Genomic DNA, 19,261 nt, shown 5'->3' with positions numbered 1-19,261 from the left:
AACGTGCGCGAACCTTACTATGACAGGAAGCGCCGCTACTCCCTTTGTTATTCTTTAACGAGTGTTACTCACTCTTGCCGACGTTCTGTTGCTGAAGCCCTTTCTTTGAAGGTTAGCGATACAATGCTGGCGGTTGAGCAAATTTCTGCATCCTCGAGGAAAGCCGTACATCTCGAAGTGCCGGTAACACGTTCGGACAGTTGCAGCAGCGGTCCGCGAACTTGGCCACACAGATTCATTCTATTCCTTGACATGCCAGTCACTATTTTTGCAGCCAGCTACTGCACACGTCTTCAACCCACATGATTCAATCTAGCATGATTAAAGCACAGTGTGTTAGCGAAAACGCAGTTGCATTTCCGACAGCTGATCGCACAGATGCTAGGTAAAAGCGGTAATGGCTTCGTATTCGTGCGCGGTCGCTGAGGAGACGTATGGCGCGCCGCCGTAAGCGCCATCTCATTTCTCTAAAACAAACTGCTCCGCGAAAAGGGTCAATAAGCTTGGTAAATGGCACTATAGGCTATAGGGTTGTCTGAGATACTTACCATCGCATGTTATATAGAACGTCCCTTCACGCGACACTCACACCTTGCTCTTGAAATGCAGTGCTGCCCCTCGGCTGAAGACGATCACTGTGCTTCGATGGCACTCCAAGGCGATTCTCGAGCAAACATTTCGGAACGAGGTGCTGTCGGCGTCTACTCAAACGCACAGGAGCGAAGCTGTGTTTCTCCAGCCGCTCCTCGTCGTTAGAACCAGTGCCCCCTTAAGTCGAGGGGCGGCGCCATGCTCCTCTCGGCGGAGTCGAGGAAATGCATCGAGTCGAGACCCATTTATGAATAAGGAGATAACTTCTCCATTCACAAAATGGTTTCGACGCGAAGCTCTTCGTTGTCTCCTCAGAGTGGAGCACAGCGCCACCCACCCATGGCAGTGAAGAAGACCCAGGCTTTCAATAACGCTCATCGGCCATTGCTACGCGGAAGAGTTGCTTCAGAAACGATGCCTTCACCATATCGACTTGCGAGTGCGTTTGAACATTGACGTTGAGCGCAGTGTCGGTACATTTTATTTGCAAGGTCACCTTATCGCTGCCAAAAACACTGCACCTTTAGCAAAATGTTTCCAAGTAATGATGATGATGCATGGTAGTGGTGGTGGTTTTGTTTCTGATGATATGATGCTGATAATGATGATGATAACGGAGAAGGAGGAGTAGGACTTGCCCAGAATTTTGTCTTGTATACGTTGTAATTGTTCCTAGACATAGTTCTTAATATATATTTTGTTTATTTACAGATACCGCTGTCTCGGGTTTGAGACATTGCAAGAGTGGTTATATAAAACAAGAAAAAAGAAACATCAAAAGACAGAATTAGACATTTGCTTTACAAACTGTGCATGTGGAAGTCGTCGCAAAGAACTATCAAGTTTACTCCAAGTGTCAACTGTGCACGCAAAAAAGGAATATTGATGACAATTGAGAAAAGACCGGATTGGCACAATGTTCAAAGGATCGGACCGGCGACTATTAAACTACTAAACTACAGCTATAAATTACCTCCTGTGGTGTTAAGTGTCAAGCATCAGAATCTGAGAAGGAAAAAAAAACAATTAACTCACGATTTCCTAAAACCGTATCGGATCTCAAAATTGTGATTTCTCTAGAAAAGACGCTATGCTGTTGTGGTGCCCTTTCTTGAGTCACTTGAATGCACTTTCTTGAGCTTCGATCGAAAGGACGTTCTAGAATAGACAGCGTTGTGCGTTTTATCCAGCTCTGTGAAGCACAGCGCCTTGTCTGTGGCCGCTACAGTTTAATTAAGGCAGCGAAGACGCGCCTTTCACGCTGTCTATCCTTTCCATTTCCCTTCCTCTCACTTTCTTTCTATCTTTCCTTCCTTCTTCCTTCCTTCCTTCCTTCCTTCCTTCCTTCCTTCCTTCCTTCCTTCCTTCCTTCCTTCCTTCCTTCCTTCCTTCCTTCCTTCCTTCCTTCCTTCCTTCCTTCCTTCCTTCCTTCCTTCCTTCCTTTCTTTTTTACCCTTTTCACTATAGCCGTACATGAAGGGTAAATCGTTCCATGAAAAGTTAATCATATTCATTTACATATTTACTCCCCGTGTCAGTAATCTAACAAGGAAGCATGACACGTAAGCTAAACTTTTCTACGAATTGTGCAATATTTCCGGCATTTACATACCTTCCTAACGTCAGTAATGGGTTAAAGACACAGTACACAGCCGAGGTAAATGTTTCGGTGAAAGGTTCAACAACTCCGAACCAAAAATCAATTTATGGGCGGCTGTCAGAGGTGGCAGTAATTGAGTAACGGAGTCCTTCGGCAACAAGGCGTTTCTTTATAAAAAGTAATGAGGTCTGCGTAGCTTCTCCATAAAGAGTTACTCGCTTCGATTACTCGCTTCTACGGGAGCCAGCGCACGACGGTGCCCTGAGTCTTTACCTGCTCCTCCACAAGCACGTGGTGAGGGCGCTATATTCAACGGCTAATAAACAAATAATAACAAAGCCATGGCATAAAAGACTTTCCTTTTTTTTTTTTTTTTGCTGTAGCAAAACAAGCTACCCGCTTTGTCAGAGCCCTCAAGAGCCCCGCCTAAACGCACTCTCCTATATATTCCACGTCACTTCGCGCGCACACACAAACGGGCTCTTCCACTCGGCGAAGAGTTTACAAATCTCTTCGCCGTAATTGCTCCTCCGGCGCCTTTTAGCCCGGTCTTAAACAGGACCACCAGACATCTCTCTACCTTCGGCGCCACGTACCAGGCCGACGCAAGGATTGCCCCTGCACACACGGTGTATACGCGACGTTTACAAGCTGTGATGAAAGAGCGCTGCTACTACAAGCAAGCTCGCGAGTTGCCGAGCTCTCGTAGGCGACGACCGCGACGTGCAAGAGATTTTTCCCGAAGGGGGGGCCACTGGCCGGTGCTCCGATGCTGCTGCGCCGGCGGCGTTTACGACGTGGCGCGCCGTCGGGACGGATTCAGAAAAAAAGAGCTGACTCAGCGGAACCAGCACCAGGCGCCCGTTCAGGGCCTTCGTGGAGGAGGGATAAAGGACAGCTCGTTAAACGGTGGCCGCCGCCCGCATGGAGAAAGCTGTGCTGAGAAGGCGCCGTTCCAGACACATACACACGCATGCGCTTGCTCTTCCGGCCGCGGTCAGTGGCGCAAGGCAGCAGCAGGCATGGCGCGTGGGCGCGTGCGTAATTGAAAGCGCCCGCGCGTCCGCTGCCCCGTTGTACGGCTCGTGTTTACGCCCCGCTGAGGGGAGCGAGTCCCTGCGAAGCGCGTGCCTCGTGCGTGATGGCCTGCACCGCCGAAAAGGGACCAGTCGAGAAAGCGCCGCGGAACGTGTTGTGAGCGATCGGCGATGTCAGCCACTTACGTCTCCCCGACGAGATTGATTGAATCCTTGCGTTTCGTACCCCTGTAGATCAGCTATAGCCAGATAGTCCATCCCCGCTTCGCAAGAAAAACGAAGGAACGAAGGCCGTGTCGGATGGCATGGCGCGGCGTCTAATGTGAAGAAAATGGCGGCGCAACGTCACGGCGGCCAATCGCACGCTTTCTTTTCTCTGTGTAGCAGATTTATGCTGGCGACTGTCGTCTGCTGAAAGCTGGCCTTTAGTTTTGCGTCTTAATGGCGGGCCCGTTACGTATCCCATTTTGCAGACAGATATCTCGAACATGGTGTTCGTCTCATAATTGCTGATTAATAAACCTTTCAACTTCATTGCTACTATAGCCACCAGTTCCACTGTTTATCATAGGAAACGTATTGTCGTTGTGATTCGCTATTACCTTAATGTATGCCTCATCAAGTATCTAATCTTTCTGAGGAGGCGGAATTGGGCCATTTGCCAATGGTGATTCCTCTAGACATCTTAAGCTTTACAACAAGCATGGTTGACAGTGTTTTTTTTTTTTTTTTAGTCTTACGTATGCCCCCCCCCCCCTCCCCCCAAGCACACACTGACCGAACGATTTTGAGATATATCGTGAAGCATCTGAGGCCAGGCGTTAAACCTCCCGGAGTAGGGGTGACTTGCTTTCAGGGAGTGCGGTGGTGTATGGCGGATGTGTACAATAGTATAAAGAGATGACTAAACAAGCAGTTACTTTGATAAGTCGTTAAAAGCTCGAAACGGAAACGACGGACGTGGTCGTCGTCATTTTTGAGATCGTCAGGCCACCTCAGCTTCATCACTCACCCAAATGGCGAAGAAAAACGAAACTATACCCACCACCGCCACTACAGATCGAACTGTAGCTGTAGTCTGTGTAGATCGAACTGTAGTCTGTGTAGCTATGGGTATTTGGGAGCTGGACACGTTAACCACAGCGCTATCACGTACCTTGATGGATAAGAAATTTGTGCGGGGTTTCGCGGGCAACGCAGGCTTGAGAGTGGCGGGATCTGTGCATCATTGATCTTTCGGAGTCAACAAGAGGTATCACTGCTTCGGACGAAGGCGGCGTTCTGTGCATCACGAAGAAGTCGTGTGACTTCAGTGAGAGCCGACATATTACTATGCTTTTCTTCAATATGGTATCCTCTCTCTCACACACTCTTTCCGTAGCAGTAAGGAAGTTCGAAGTCAGATGACTCGCTGAAGTCTGCTTACCTCCTTTTTTTTCTTCTTTTTTTTTCTTTCTTTTTTTTCTATAGGGAAGAGGGGGGGGGGGGGGGTTGACCACAGAACAGGGTACCATGGGACACGCTAATTTGTTGCGGTTGAAACTAAACTCGCGAACGTCATTATAGTTCCGGTGGCAGAGTGCGCCCGTAAGTTTTTCGGCTGTTGAGAACACGCTTCAGTTCGTTTTTTAGAGCTGCAAGGTATGGAAGATTTGCTTCTTTGTATATTTTGGGCACGCTTCACGTCGCACATGGTATAGTCACTACGTCACTCGGTCGCCCTTGACCAAGTGACGTAGGTTAAAGGAGCACTGACACGACGTTTCCGGCTCCTGCGTTAAAGGAAGGTCCAAACCTTTCCCAATCCTAGAAAACACACTGGAAAGCGTCATAGCGACCTAAATAATTTAACCCAACCTTTGTAACCTTGCTAAGTGTCAATAATTACGTGCGAGAAATGTTTGGCAGAGCCTCTACAATTTCAAACATATCTGTGAGAGTACTTCCGAGTCTTCAACTCTGTAATGCCCAACTTATTATCATTTATGCTACGAAGAGCTCGATACCTCGAAATTCAGGTTTAAGCATGGATAAACTTTACGCATTGTCAATAGCGGCATTCTTGATACTCTGGAACGACGTTTCAGTAGTGGATAGCTTATAAAACAAATTACTGATTAATTAATGTACTAATTTAGTGATTAAATGACGTTTCCTTGCTCTTCGTACAAATGTACTCTCCACTGCCAGAAATAAAAGTGAACATTTTATTTTAATTTTTCCTTGGTGTGCAACTATGTTTGGGCCCATTACAAGGTTAACATGCTACAGGGTTAATGTGCAGGGTTAATGTACAGAGTGCTACCCACTCTCCCCAGCGTAGGGTAGCAAACCGGACATTCCCCTCATGTTAACCTCCCTGCCTTTCCCCTTTCTTCTGTCTCTCTCTTGCCTTTCACGTATACGCAAGCTGCTGCTTTTTGCGTCCGCTTATTTTCCCAAAACTCTCTCTACTCGCCCACGGAAGCCAGGCGCACGGTGGTCGGCGGCGACGCGGCAAGCCCCGTCGTCCCACACGCGCCGGATAATCCTATACCACCGCGAGGAAGGCCAGGCTGACTACCGTGCTCGCCGCCGCCGCCGGCAAAGAGAGGGAGCCCCACCACCGCCGACGCGGTGGCCGCGGTCCCGCGCGACTTCGCCACAACGGAAGTCGTCCTTTAGCGTCGTAGTGTCCGCGTCGTAACAAGACGCGCACTCGTGCAGCAGCAACCCTGCGGTGGCGGCGAGCGCATTATCATTCAGAGGGCGCCGGGGGCGACCTGCGGGTGCGTAAGAGGGGCTCCCGGTATATACGGGTGTATCTCCTCCTTTAATCTGCTTATGGAGCACGGACTACCGAGCTGGCAGAGAGAGAGAGAGAGCTCCCGTCGGTATGAATCGGCGACCGTGCGCGATACTCACCCCCGTCCAGGCATCTACGCGGCTTCTTGCTTCGTGTTCTTTTTCGTGCGCGCTATACGCTTGGGTGGGCGGCTGGAGTCGGAGAGCGGCGCGGCCACGCCGGGTTTGCGTCAGCTTTCGCATTTGCGCGTATTATATATATATATATATATATATATATATATATATATATATATATATATATATATATATATTACACGCGGGGAGGAATGTCAAAGGCCGCAGATTCCTCAGATTGTACGCGTTGTATATGAGCGGCGCGGTGAATAATTTTTGTGTGTATAGAGAGACGATAACGACCGCCTGCAGTATATACGGGTTGCGCAATCCGCTTGTTTTGTCTCGTTTCTCGAGACGCACGTATATACCTCTCGCCACGTGTTTTTTTCTTCGACTTCTTGGTTCTTTAGTTTCCAACGAGATGAACGGGTCCGGGTACGCGCATAAGATGCTTCAAGCAGTCTATAGTGCGGAAATATAGCTTAACTGTGTGAGAGATCGAGCTAGTCGGCCATTCGGTGGCCAAACTTCAGCGCGCGTTTCTTCTTTCTCCTGCAGTTTCTGCGAGCACAAAAAAAAAGGCTTAGCCTGGAAAACAATAGCTAGAGGAACGTGCACTTTGGTCGATGAGCCCTATCAGATGAAAGAAAAGAGGACGTCTTAGGGGTTGTGAAGTTGATGAGAATACTTTAGGCTTCAAAGGGTATAAACAATTTGTAGTACATCTGAACGTGGTAGGCATCAATGACGCATGTGGAACGAGAAATGTCGAAACTTATTCGCAATGGCACAGTTCATAATCTCATGAGATTACAAGCCTTGGTGACTAATGGTAGTTACTGGCAATAATTAGGATAGTATTACGCAAGGAATTTAAGCAATTGAAAGAAAACAGCAGGGATTGAGAGCAATTCATTATGCGCCGAGGAACTTCACGTCATCTATTCTTTTCTGATCAGTTTCCTTTCTTTCGTTTTCGTTTTTCTTATTGTTCAGAGGATGTCAGATTTACGAGTACATGTTTCCAAAGTGACAGCACATAAAGCTAGATTTGTTTGTCTCAACGCTTTAAGTGTTCATTCTGTTACGCGCACTATGTGATTCACGGGTACAAACAGAGAGACATAAACGCACGCACGCACGCACGCACGCACGCACGCACGCACGCACACACACACACACACACACACACACACACACACACACACACACACACACACACACACACACACACACACACACACACACACACACACACACACACACACACACACACACACCACGTCAACTTATTATACTATTCACGCACTTGTGATTGTGAATGCAGGAGCATGCATTGAGTACCGAGCAGTCGCCGCAATGATTTTTTCTTATCTCGTTGATAGTATACTCCAATGTCTTACTTCATTAGTTATCAGTCTACTGACCTAACGTTCTCCTTCACACAGAGAGGGGGTGAACTGGTTAGCCGGGACGTGTATGCATTGGCATAATACTCACACGCACATGCACACGCGAACACGCACAGACATGAGAGCACGCTAAAAGCACATACGTGGCACCTCCATGCAGCACACAAGGCCTGGCTTTCACGTTTGTTCCATCAGAGGTAAGTAGACGGCATTTTTCGTAAGCGTACGCAAAGCAGAGATTGCTAAGCTCTGCCAAGCGCAAATAGCATGGCGCGGTTCCTTACGTTCATTGCAGACATTGTTATGACTCCTTTTTATATACCCGTCCCTTGTCGATATACTACCGCTATCTTATTTACCCTGAAATAAGCCTGCTGGTTCTGTCTCTCGCCCGACACAATTTTACTTCCTCATTCTATAATCTTATCGCGTACTACGAACCGTATGCTCAGTTCACAGAAGGGTGACACAAGGAAGTTTTACATCACAAGTCGTGCTTACATGGCTCCGCAACACCACGTTATGCGCCATAAGACGTGCATAAATCTTACAATCTTCGGCAATATATGTAGGTGAAAGAATCGGGGCTGTGGCGTCCTCTTTTCTCCTCACGAATCAATCCGAGCAAAGGTGACCGCCTACAACAATGAAAATTGTCTTTACATTAGAGGAACTCGTAATCCCCTTGTAGTACGTACGCATCAGTCCTTTGTTTCGTTTTACCCTCATACGGTTGCTATGAACAACGGAGACAACCTGACCACTCCGCTATTTGCAGCATCCGTGTCGGACATGACCAGAGGCTTGATGCAACTGACACCTGACTCCTTCCAGAATAAGTAAAAGGTTTAAGCAACACTATATAAGGCAGGAGGGAAACAAAAGTTAAAGAGAAAGGTAGGGAGATTAGACAGCTTAAGACCCGAATAACAAGCGTGAGTTGCGGGATAGGGATAGCGTAGGGTTGAAAGGTAAGAGATAATGGACATGGAAAAGAATGCGTGCATAAGGCGAAGCAAGGGGCAACAACTCTTGCAGCCTGCAACGCTATCCGAATGTCCACAGGAAGCGTATCAACGCGTTTAAAATCCTCTTGGCCGACATCGATGTGGACTAATAATATCCCACGATTCGTTCCCCTAACTGTAGCAAGGAGCAGTCACGAAAGCGTCGTTACATGAACTGCATAGACGAGAGCCGGTCGATCCAGAAGTCAAGCCCACTATGCGCATCCACGACAGCGCTTTAGTGAAATTCTGATATCGTAGAATGAGTGTGGAGAGAATTTCACCGGACAAACTTCAGTGAAATTTAGTTTCGTATGGCGTGGGGGCGAGCGTCACGTGCCTGCAGTTCTGTATTCTCGATATTCGCCGCACGCGAAGTCGTGCTAATTACGACTGAATTCTCAAAAGAAACAACTGGGAGGACGTAGATAAATGAAGACCTAACGAAAAGGTCGAAGTGGCAATTGGTTCAGACTGATTGCTATCTCCAAAGGGAACGCATCATGCAGCTCCGTATAAGCGTCTTCCTTTCTGTTTTCGGGCTTATAAGAAAACCACTGATTTGAAAGTGGTCGCCCCAGTTAAGCCATCCCGTCTGCTTCACAGGGGGAGGTTTTAATTAAAGAGCTTGTAAAGCCACAGCCCGTATACGGGCACTGCGCAAATATACGCCGCAGAAGAGAGATCGGCCAGCAGCGGCTGCAAGTTGCAAGTGTGTAGCTCAGCCACTGGAAGCGTGAATCGTGGAAGCAACAAGAAAAAAACTGTATGGACTATAAAAGTGCATGCGACAGAAAGCAAAATGAAATAGCATAAGAAGCAGTCACTGCTCCGTGACACGGCTGCTGAAGGGAGCGTCACATATGGGTGTGTTTTCTAAAATGTTTTCCCATTCTTTTTCTTTTTTTTTTGGTATTCGGAAGTAAGCAAACGAGCGCGAGGCGCGGCGAACCATTCTGGCCTCGACTGCCGGGACGAATGATCCCTGAAACAAAGTGAAAACACAACTGCCACTGCATGTCGGTCGCACGCGCTCCCAAAGCACGTCCAACGCACTGCGTTACTTCGCCGGGGTCAGGGTCAAGGTCACGCGGGGCATCGACTTCGGCTGATTCCATTTCCTTTCTTCCCATCAGCACTGGGCGGGTCGTGATATCCATGCGGGAATGATTTGGGCGCTGGTTAATACGGAAAGGAAACGATAGATTCGAAAGGCGTGCGGTGGGCGAGGTCGCTCGCATAACTCCATAAAAAAGTTGCCCGAACCGGAGCTTGCAGTAGAACGCGTTGTGCGAACTTCGCGTTGCAACCGTCATTATATGATAAAAAATTTAATTATCGGATTTTGCGTGCCAAAACCACGACCTGATTATGAGGCACGCCGTAGGACTCCGGAATAATATGAACCAGTTGGGGTTCTTTAACGTGCACCTGAATCTAAGCACACGGGTGTTTTCGCATTTCGCCCCAATCGAAATGCGAACGCCGTGGCCGGGATTCGATTCCGCGATCTCGTACTTAGCAGCCCAACACCATAGCCACTAAGCAACCACGTGGAGTGTCGTTATATATGCTCTGCGCAGACTCGCCAAAACACTTGCGTCGACCTTATAAGTATGACTTCGCCAAGTGCGGAAGTGAGCAAGAGGTGTGTCAAAACACGCCCGGCTTAAATTAAATTGATCACTGATTACCGTCTTTGCCCCAACCCCCGTTTAATATCACTGCGTAAAGTAAGGTCAGGTTAAATGAACGCGGGATAAAGAGCGTAGGGAATGATCCTTTTGGGGTTGCCCCACTTATGCAGTAGGCTTCTCAATTTCCATTCACTCGGTTTCACGTCCCACGTTGTGCTTTGCCTGAACACGACGGCACTTTATTTACCGGCATTCCAAGTTATTTTTCCACTTACTTGTATTATTGCTATTAAAATAGTGTTTCACATTAAAACATTGTTTCAATGTCACTGTTGAAATCCATAGTGTGCCGAAATTCCACCGGGTCGGAATGTAGCCGTTTTAGTATCACTGTTCCTGGCGCCTAGCCGAGTGTCCTTCAGGACCCCTTCTTTGGGAAATAAAGTTTTACCACCACCACCACCAGTATCACTGTTCTAACGGCATGTCAATTGCTATACTTTGCTAGGCGTACCTCCTCGCTAACATTTTATTTTATTTTTATTTTTGACACGGTGACACATTCGATGCCTTAAATATGTCTTGTACGTAAGTATGTTTCTTCAATCTAAGGGGAAGACAACTGAGTTGAGTTTTTCAGAAGATAAAAGCAAGGGGGCTCTTGAACGAGGTTGTTGCTACTTTAACTGCATGGCCTCTCTACTTTTGTTTTTACACCCTATATCAAAAGTACACATACGCCCGCTAGCGAAAAATTCCATATACACATATGGAGAATCACACATATAAACCAGTAGGTCTCAATCAATCATATTGGGTCCCCGATCAAAGAAAAAAGAAGAAGAAGAACCATACGCCCGAAAACTCCCACAAACACTTTACAAACGTATGAAGAACTCATATGAAAACCCGTATATTCACATCTATCATAAGGAACCTACCTCTTACGATATATAATATGGAGCATGCTGTATATATGATACGCGGGAATATACGGGAACATTGTATCGCCGTGTGTTCAAATACCACACGGTGTCATTATTATTGCTACAGCAATTATATGGACACTTCAACTGGATTTCTGCCGTCGCCGTGAGGTTCCCTATAGATAAAATCTTCGCCGCGCGCCGTATGCCCGAGCGGAAGCGTGCGGGGACGCGCGCTATCACGGAGAGCGAACGCACTCAATCTCCCACGCGCAAGCAAGGAAGCGGGAAGCCAGCGCCGGAGGGAGCGCGAAGGGGGGGGGGGGGGGGCACTTCTACTCTACCAACAACCGCGCTCGTCGCTCGCCCGCACCGTCTCTTATCTCCACACGGCTCTGACCTTTATGCGCCGTGCATTCGCCGCTCAGTTTCCGTTGAAGCGATAGACCGCACGTACCTTCGCCCGGTGCGGCGTATGCGCTTGCTGCCAGCGTTTTGACAGTCGTTGTCTGCAGTCATTCAGTGTGATCTATTCATGTTTGTTTGTGCGCGCTCACACCACGCTTGTTCATTCAGTTAGTCTGGCCACATTTTCCAACGCACGCTACACATGCAATGCTGCCCGGATCGGCAGTGCAGCGCTACAGGTGTGTCCCTTCGCACACGCTGCCCACGGGAAGCGCTTCTCATCAACACCACCATTTCACACGCACCATCTCGTGGTCATCGAGTCTCTCTTCATGTCGGTCTACTTACGCCGCAGTACACCTGCTTACTTAATCAGCTCATGTTTACTACAATTCATATTGCTACCAAAGCCGCTCACCTTACTTCGTATGACATTGCTGTGTTGCTATCGCATTCATTGCTTCGCCCTTAGGGCGAAACTGTGACATTTTTGTACATGTGATATACCGGTTTTTTTCGATAGCGAAGTTACAGTTGCTGAGGGTACCTCCTCCAGATTTCGTGGCCTCTGTCGCTGGTATCATCATCATCATCTTGGCAGAAATTGTCAGACAAAATAAAACAAAAAAAAAAACTACAGGAACAATTCGTCCCCATCTAGCACCTGATCCCGGGTGCTCGAAGTATGAGTCGACAAGCCGTCCTCGCACCGGGCGTAACCCAGTACTTTGCAGACGTCAATTACGTGTGCTGTGTCACCCATACACTTACGCGAATAAAGTTTGCCACGAGCCAAGAGGCAGGAAACGGGCGTCACCGCTTAGTTTTACCGCTCGGTGTAACCCTGCGGCTTTCATCTTTCTCTCCATCTCTTTTTAACACGAAAGTGTTTTATTCCGGGGTCCACCAAGACTTCACTGACGTATTTCCGTCACGGAAATACGTCATAGAACATAATACAAAGAAAGAAACCAGAAGAAAAAGTTCCACAAACATGCAAAATTTAGGAATCGAACCCACGACCTCTCGGTCCGCGACGATAGATCGCCGAGCGTTTAACCCATTGCGCCACAAACGCTTTTTCTTTCTTTATTGCCTTTATTAAATTCACACAGAAATACAGTGTACAATCATATCAGCACATCAAGGGCTGAAAAGAGGAACAATCAAAACTCGGGCATGTACATCAGCCCTTCTAACCTAGGAAGCCAGTCTGGTTCGGGTTCATGAAGTTTATACACTTGAACCATTCTGCTAACAGATTCGCGAAAGTAACTCCTTATTGGCCGCGCGTCAATATCTGCATGACGATAGGCCATTCTTGACAACCAAATACTATGTAGGCCCAGGAGCATTATCATGTCGAATGGGATGCCTTCGTCGTTATTGACCGGTAAAAATCTAATGCCGTAGCTATCTATAGGTAAGTCTTTTTTTAAAGTTCTTTGAAGTATGTCCCAAAAGAAGTAACCTCCGGAACAATCTAGAAAAACGTGTTCAATTGTCTCTGGTTTCCTACATATAAAACAGTGAGTGCCCCAAGGTACGAACATTCCTTTTTCTTCCATATATGTCTTTACTTCTAGCGTATTAGTATGCAGTTTAAAGAAGAAGGTTTTGACACCTCCCCTTACAGGCATGTTTTTTACCCTTTTTAAGATGTCTTGACCTGGACCATCATTGTATTGGGTTCTATACAGGGGAGCGGGAAGAAATACATTACATAGGTCTTTGTATAGTTTTTTCCGCGATACGCCATAGAGGTATTCGAGGGAGAAATGATTTTGTAAGATACGACACGAAAGGTACACTTCTCTCATATACCCAGAAATGCTACCTGGCATATTTTCTGACCACACAATTAAGTTTGGCAGGTGTTTACCTAACCTCACTTGGCACACAGTTCGTAAAAAGGGGTCAGTAGCATTGCGAAAAAACATAAAACGATTCACCAGCTGTCTAAGATACAGATGTGACAGGCCAAGTCCTCCTAGGCGGACACGTCTAAAAATACTTGTTCGTTTAGTTCTTTCCCACGTGGAACCCCAGACAAAAACAGCAAAAACACGATGCAATTTCTGAATGTTAACGCGTGAGCAATGTAATACTTGCAGCACGTACCAGAGCTTGCTAATAAGGAACAAGTTGCAAATTGTGGCGCGTGCAAATATAGATAGGTTGAAGCCTTTAAAACGCTCGGAGCTTTCCCGTATTGCGGCAACTTCTCCACGCCAATAGTGTTCACTGTCTCTATAATGCTGCAAGGGTACACCTAAGTATTTAACTGGCGTAGTCACCCAAGACATGTTTGCGAAAATACTTGGGGTTGATAGCCAATAGCCATGCCAGAACCCCAAGCTCTTTCCCCAGTTTATAGCGCTGCCGCTGACTCTACAAAAATGTTTTGCAATGTTCACAACTCTAAGCACGCTTTCTTGGTTCGAACAGAATACAGCTATATCGTCAGCGTATGCAAGAAGCCGTACTTCAGTTGCATGAAGACGGAAACCTCGAATGTTGGTGCTATTGATAACGCTTAGACAAAATGGCTCAATGTACAAGCAAAACAGTAGAGAGGAGAGGGGACATCCCTGACGTACAGAACGGTGCACTTTGATGCGCTCTCCCACTGTTTTATTGACAATAATTCGTGTTGTGCAACCTCTGTACGCCATGGCAACACCGTCTCTTATAACCGAACCAACGTTTACATGCTGCAAAATACACAGGAGTACGTCGTGAGGCACTCTATCAAAAGCTTTTTCTAAATCAAGTTGTATCATTGCGATTCCTTCGCCTGTAGTATCACAACATTCGAGCACGCACCTGGCCTTGTGAATATTCGTTAGTATTGTGCGACGTTTAATTCCACACGTTTGATGTTCTCCAACCAATTCGTTTATGACCATTTGCAATCTTTTAGCCAATACCTTCATATAAATTTTGTAATCCACATTTGTAAGCGCTATTGGTCTGTATGAAGAAACCTGTCTCAGGAGCCTGGCATCTTTTGTTTTAGGAATCAAGACAGTATGTGAAGTTAGGAATGACGGCGGGAGGAGACCTACGTCATAAGCGTTATTAAATAATGAAGTCAACACAGTAGCAACGCTATGTTTGATTGATTTATAAAACGCTGCTGTCAGCCCATCGGGACCAGGTGATTTGTTAGGGTTGAGCTCGTCAATTGCCATTTTCACTTCTTCAATCGAGATAGGCATTTCCAATAGCTCTTTAGCGTCATCATCTATGCTTGGCATTGAATGCAAAAATTCATTTTTAAACGCTTCAATATTGCCCGAGCTATGAGCAAAGACGTTACTATAATAATCGTAAAAAGCTCGTTGAATGTCACCCTTTTCTACGCAGATTACTTCTTGCCATTCAATTTGCGAAATGTGGTTTATATGGGCACGTTTTTTCTCTATGCCAAAAGATCGTTTGGTGGGTGTCTCACCGGCCACCATTCGTTCAGCCCTTGATCTCAATATTGCTCCACGGTAACGGTCCTCGTCAATTGCCTCTAGCTTTTGCTTCACGGCTAGGATGTCGTCTTTAAACATTCCTGGTTGTTGGCATTCTTCAGCTATTAGAATGCCCAAACACTCATGAAGAGATTTTTCTTGTTTCCTTTTTTCGTGCTGTATTCTACTCGCAGATTCGAGTGCTTTTAATTTTACCCCTTGTTTGAACAGGTCCCACTGTTCCCTCAGAGTAGTCTCGTCGATGGTGAGTAATTTTTGAACAGCTTCATTGATGTGCGCTGCAAAATCGTCATCATGCAGTAGTTTGTCGTTAAACTTCCAATTTTCCCATTTGAATTTGCTTCTTTCTTTCAATTTACCAATATCGAATTTAACTAGACTGTGGTCAGTAAAAGAAACGTGTGTTACTCGATACTCGCGGCAGAAAGCTAACAACTCTGCTGATACATACGCACGGTCTAGCCGCGCATGGCTAATTCCTTGAAGTGCGTGAATCGCACGCATGCATTTAATCCGAAACACTCTCCCACATCCTCCAAGAGGTGTTCTTCAATGATTTGATCAAGAATGTCTGTACTGCTGTCTCTGTAGGGTGTAGGACTGGTTTTGTCACTTGCTGACAGTACGCAGTTAAAGTCGCCAAGTGCTATTATAAATCTATCTGTTTTAAGGTGTTGTTCAAGACTTCGAAAAAATAAATCCCGTTCATTCGAATTTGATGGGGCGTAAATGCACAGAAACCGCAATTTGCAATCAAGTAGAGTAAAATCGCAAACTATTAGGCGACCAGCATCATCAGTTGTAACAGAGTCAACACTACCTCCCAAACACCGGCGTATTAGCAAGAGACTTCCTCCCGACAAACCTCTTGCATGGCTTACACAAACATTATAAGTTCTGGTAAACCTCCGCACCATGCTGTCTGTCTGATCCTGTGATTCTATTTTAGTTTCCTGCACGGCAAGTACATCCAGCTCGTGCTCTGTTATCAATCTGTAAAGTTGATTCTGCTTCCTGTTGGAGGAAAGCCCGCGTATATTTAGCGTTGCTACTCGAATGTTATTGCTGATAGCCATTATAATGTTGATGGATCAGGCCGACAGCATAGTGCTTACCTTAGCCATGCGACGTCTTGCAGAGTGGCGCCAAAGCGGCGTTGCTATAGCTTGGCTTTGTCGTCGCGCTGAAGCGACGACGAACGCCGCGTGTTCGCGACGCATTTCTTTTTGCCGGTGACGTAGTTTCCTTCCTTCGCCTGTTGACGCTGTCGTTGCTCGCGCACAGGATCGACGCTGTCTTCGAGGCGACGCTTTATAGCAGGAACGTCCACATCCATGTTCGCAGAACTGCATTTCACGGCTTGCGTCGACGCCGCGTCTCCCCCGTTGTCCTGAGACGCGCCGCTCTTGTCGAACCCCGCAGTGTCCGCCTGCGTCGCGTCTCCCGCGTCGCTCTTGTCGGATTCCGCAGCGTTCGCCTGTGTACCGTCTCCCGCGCCGCGCGAGGCCTCGTCCACCACGGTGGTCTCAACAGCAAGCGACTGTTCCTGGACGCTGCTTTCTACTTCGGAGGACGCTCCGGCGTTTTCGCCGTCAGACCCGGCCTGCGTTCCTGCAGACGCTGCAACCCGCTCTGCGTCTTCCTCGTCCATTAAAAGTTCACCGCTGTCGCAAGCGGCGCTGCGACTAGCGATGCGAGCATAGGATCTTGAGCAGTCAGCTTGTTCGTGGCCGAAGGCCTTGCATTCCGCGCAGCGTGGAACTCTGCAGTCACGGCGAATATGTCCTGTGGTGTGGCATCTCAGGCATATGGGCGCACGACCCGGAACAACAACCAGCACCGTTCCTCCTCCAACTCGCATCTGATGGGGAATGCGCTCGAGGCTTACTCCATCTCGGAGGACAAGACGCACAACCCTGCTTGTCGAATCGGCGGATTCAAAATCAGCAGTCTTCCACTTGTCGTTGGTCACTTCCTTGACTTCTCCGAATTCCATGAAGGCGCGGCGTATAGCGTCGTTTGTGACGTTGAACGCCAGCCAGTGAATCTTCACGCGCACCTCCTGTTTTTCAGGATCAATCACTAGGCACACACGATCCTTAACAGTGATATGGCCTGCACGAAGTAGCGTCTTCTTAGCGTCTTCGGTCCGGAAATTTATCAACCAGACATGTGACATCTGGTAAGCACCGATTCCGCTCACCTGCTGTATTAAGTTGGCGTCCTTTAAGGGCTTGCGAAAATCGTCGATCCTGTAAGGCCGTCCTGCAATGTCGCAGTGCAGGACGACAGTGGTTTTCAGTCCGTCACCGGTGGGCAGAGGAGGCAGAACAATACGGTAGTCCTTGGGTACGGAGAAGCACGAGTTACCACGGCCGGCGTCGGCCGCTGTCACAGCTCGGAGAGAGCCTTCCATCCTGCGTCCGCACGCGTCGGTGACCAGAAGCAGAATGATTGCGCCACAAACGCATTTGCAGAGAGCTACACAGACGCGCCTTATATATCTAACACTCCTCCGTGTACCCGCGCTCTTGCTCGGGGCGGTGCCGCCGCCTACGAGCAGAAAAGAGAAGTACTGCATTATGACACTAAAGCCCGGGATACATGGAGCGAACTTTCTCGACGAACTTCACGCGTCAAGTAACGACGCGGCGACACGACGCAGGATGTTTGCTGTGTTGCAATACATGCGGCGAACGCCGCCGCGCGTTGGCCGCCGTGTTGGCGGCGGTCCCGGCCGCCCGCTTCGAACTGAATTTGGCGTTGTCCTTGTAGAATTCACTTAGTTGGAAGCAAATGACTGCGTAAACGGCTTTCGCTTAGTCTCAGGCCGCTTCGACGACAGAGTATTATGGATAACCTTGAGTAGTTTTCGAGATCGCTTCTCGTTTCGAACGCGTCTAAGCCTAGCGAAAGAAATATCCGATGCCAGCGCCATCTATCGGGGAAGTCGGGAGATAGGCATGACGACAGCATGTGGCCTCTGAGATCAGAAGATTTCTGTTGAAGGTTGTTGTAGAGAGCTTGCACTGCTTGTCTGTTTCCTCGCAGATCAGCGGATATGGGATGTACAAATACAACGCGATTCCTGAGAGATCATACTAGGAACTACTCAATCGGTGCAGAGACATGCAGACACGGCAACACCAACGCGATTGCAGACGACGCGAAAAGGCGCGCGCGCGCGAAACACCAGCATGCATTGCGACCGGAACTAGTGCCTCCTGATTGGCTGTCGTCCACCGCTGCGCGCTAGACGCTTCCGGCGGCGGCGTTCACCCGACGAAAATGTTTGGACAGGCAGATCGGCTGCGGACGGCAAATTTCTTGACGCCGGCCGTCGGACGTTCGCCGCCCGACGAAGTTCTTCGCTCGGACGCCGGTTATTCGCTCATGTATTCCGGCCTTAACGCGCACCGACAGTGAACGCTTCGGTGGTCTCAGCACTACGACGCCTCGATGCCAGCATTCGAAGGGACGCTGGCATCAAGAAGCACTACCAACGCCACCTAGGTGGCGTTCACCGTACTCAGCACAGCGGAGCGTGGCCTCCGCAATTAGCTCTGAAAATGTTTCTGAAGTTGATCGCGGAGGCTGCAATTACGACGCGCTGTACGCGCTGATTTGACTCGGTGACGATTCAGTTACGTGCTTTGTCTTGCGCGTTGTATTAGTGTGTCAGTTACGTGCTTCGTCTTTCGCGTTGTGCTAGCGTGTGCAGCGTAGTGCAGCTTCCATATGCACGACGGTTGCTCATGGTCATCGACGTTGGTAGTCGTGATGGAGGAGACGTGCCACCAGGCGTCAGCGTGGGTGCATCAACGCCTAAGGGCGCTTTAGCCACAAAACAGCAATAGACATTATATATCAATGTGCAATAAACATTACACTACTTCTGTGAAGACACGTTTCACTTTCGTGTTCTATACCGATTCCTATATAAGAGGGATCAACCACATTTTTTTCATGTTTTTCTTTCGTGGGTGTTTGTTTTAAACTCTGCTCTCATGGAGGGCACTGACGTCTCTTTCAACAGCCGCCCACGAAGAGGTGCGTCAATATTTAATGCCGCTTCACGGCGGCTCGCTTCATTGACGTTCTGCGCAGAAAAACATTCGTGAGTCTCACGAGGGAAAATACGGATCCTCCCTCAATGCAAGCTGGACCGGATCGGTGTGCGCGATAGACGAGTTGCGGCCGCTATTTATGAAGTTGCCTGCATGGACAAGGCATTCAGGTGATATCGTTTCCAAC

At 48.0% G+C, this 19,261-nt stretch overlaps 1 protein-coding gene and 1 long non-coding RNA gene across 2 annotated transcripts in view; both read right to left on the bottom strand.

Annotated features, from left to right (window-relative positions):
- LOC125943290 (uncharacterized) overlaps nt 1-19,261 on the bottom strand; it is a 100,777-nt gene that overhangs the window by 67,628 nt on the left and 13,888 nt on the right. The window lies entirely within an intron of this gene.
- On the bottom strand, nt 15,532-17,454 carry LOC125943288 (uncharacterized). The gene has a single exon (XM_049662215.1). The coding sequence runs from the start codon at nt 17,421-17,423 to the stop codon at nt 16,167-16,169; it is 1,257 nt and encodes a 418-aa protein (XP_049518172.1). The 5' UTR covers nt 17,424-17,454; the 3' UTR covers nt 15,532-16,166.

The sequence above is a fragment of the Dermacentor silvarum genome, chromosome 2, assembly GCF_013339745.2.
Source record: "Dermacentor silvarum isolate Dsil-2018 chromosome 2, BIME_Dsil_1.4, whole genome shotgun sequence".
In the NCBI taxonomy this organism is placed as follows: Eukaryota; Metazoa; Arthropoda; class Arachnida; order Ixodida; family Ixodidae; genus Dermacentor; species Dermacentor silvarum.
This window is presented reverse-complemented; position numbering and strand designations above follow the sequence as displayed.

Bases quoted from the DNA above. Each gene is read 5' to 3' on its own strand.
- LOC125943288 (XM_049662215.1), bottom strand. From the start codon at position 17,423: ATGGAAGGCTCTCTCCGAGCTGTGACAGCGGCCGACGCCGGCCGTGGT.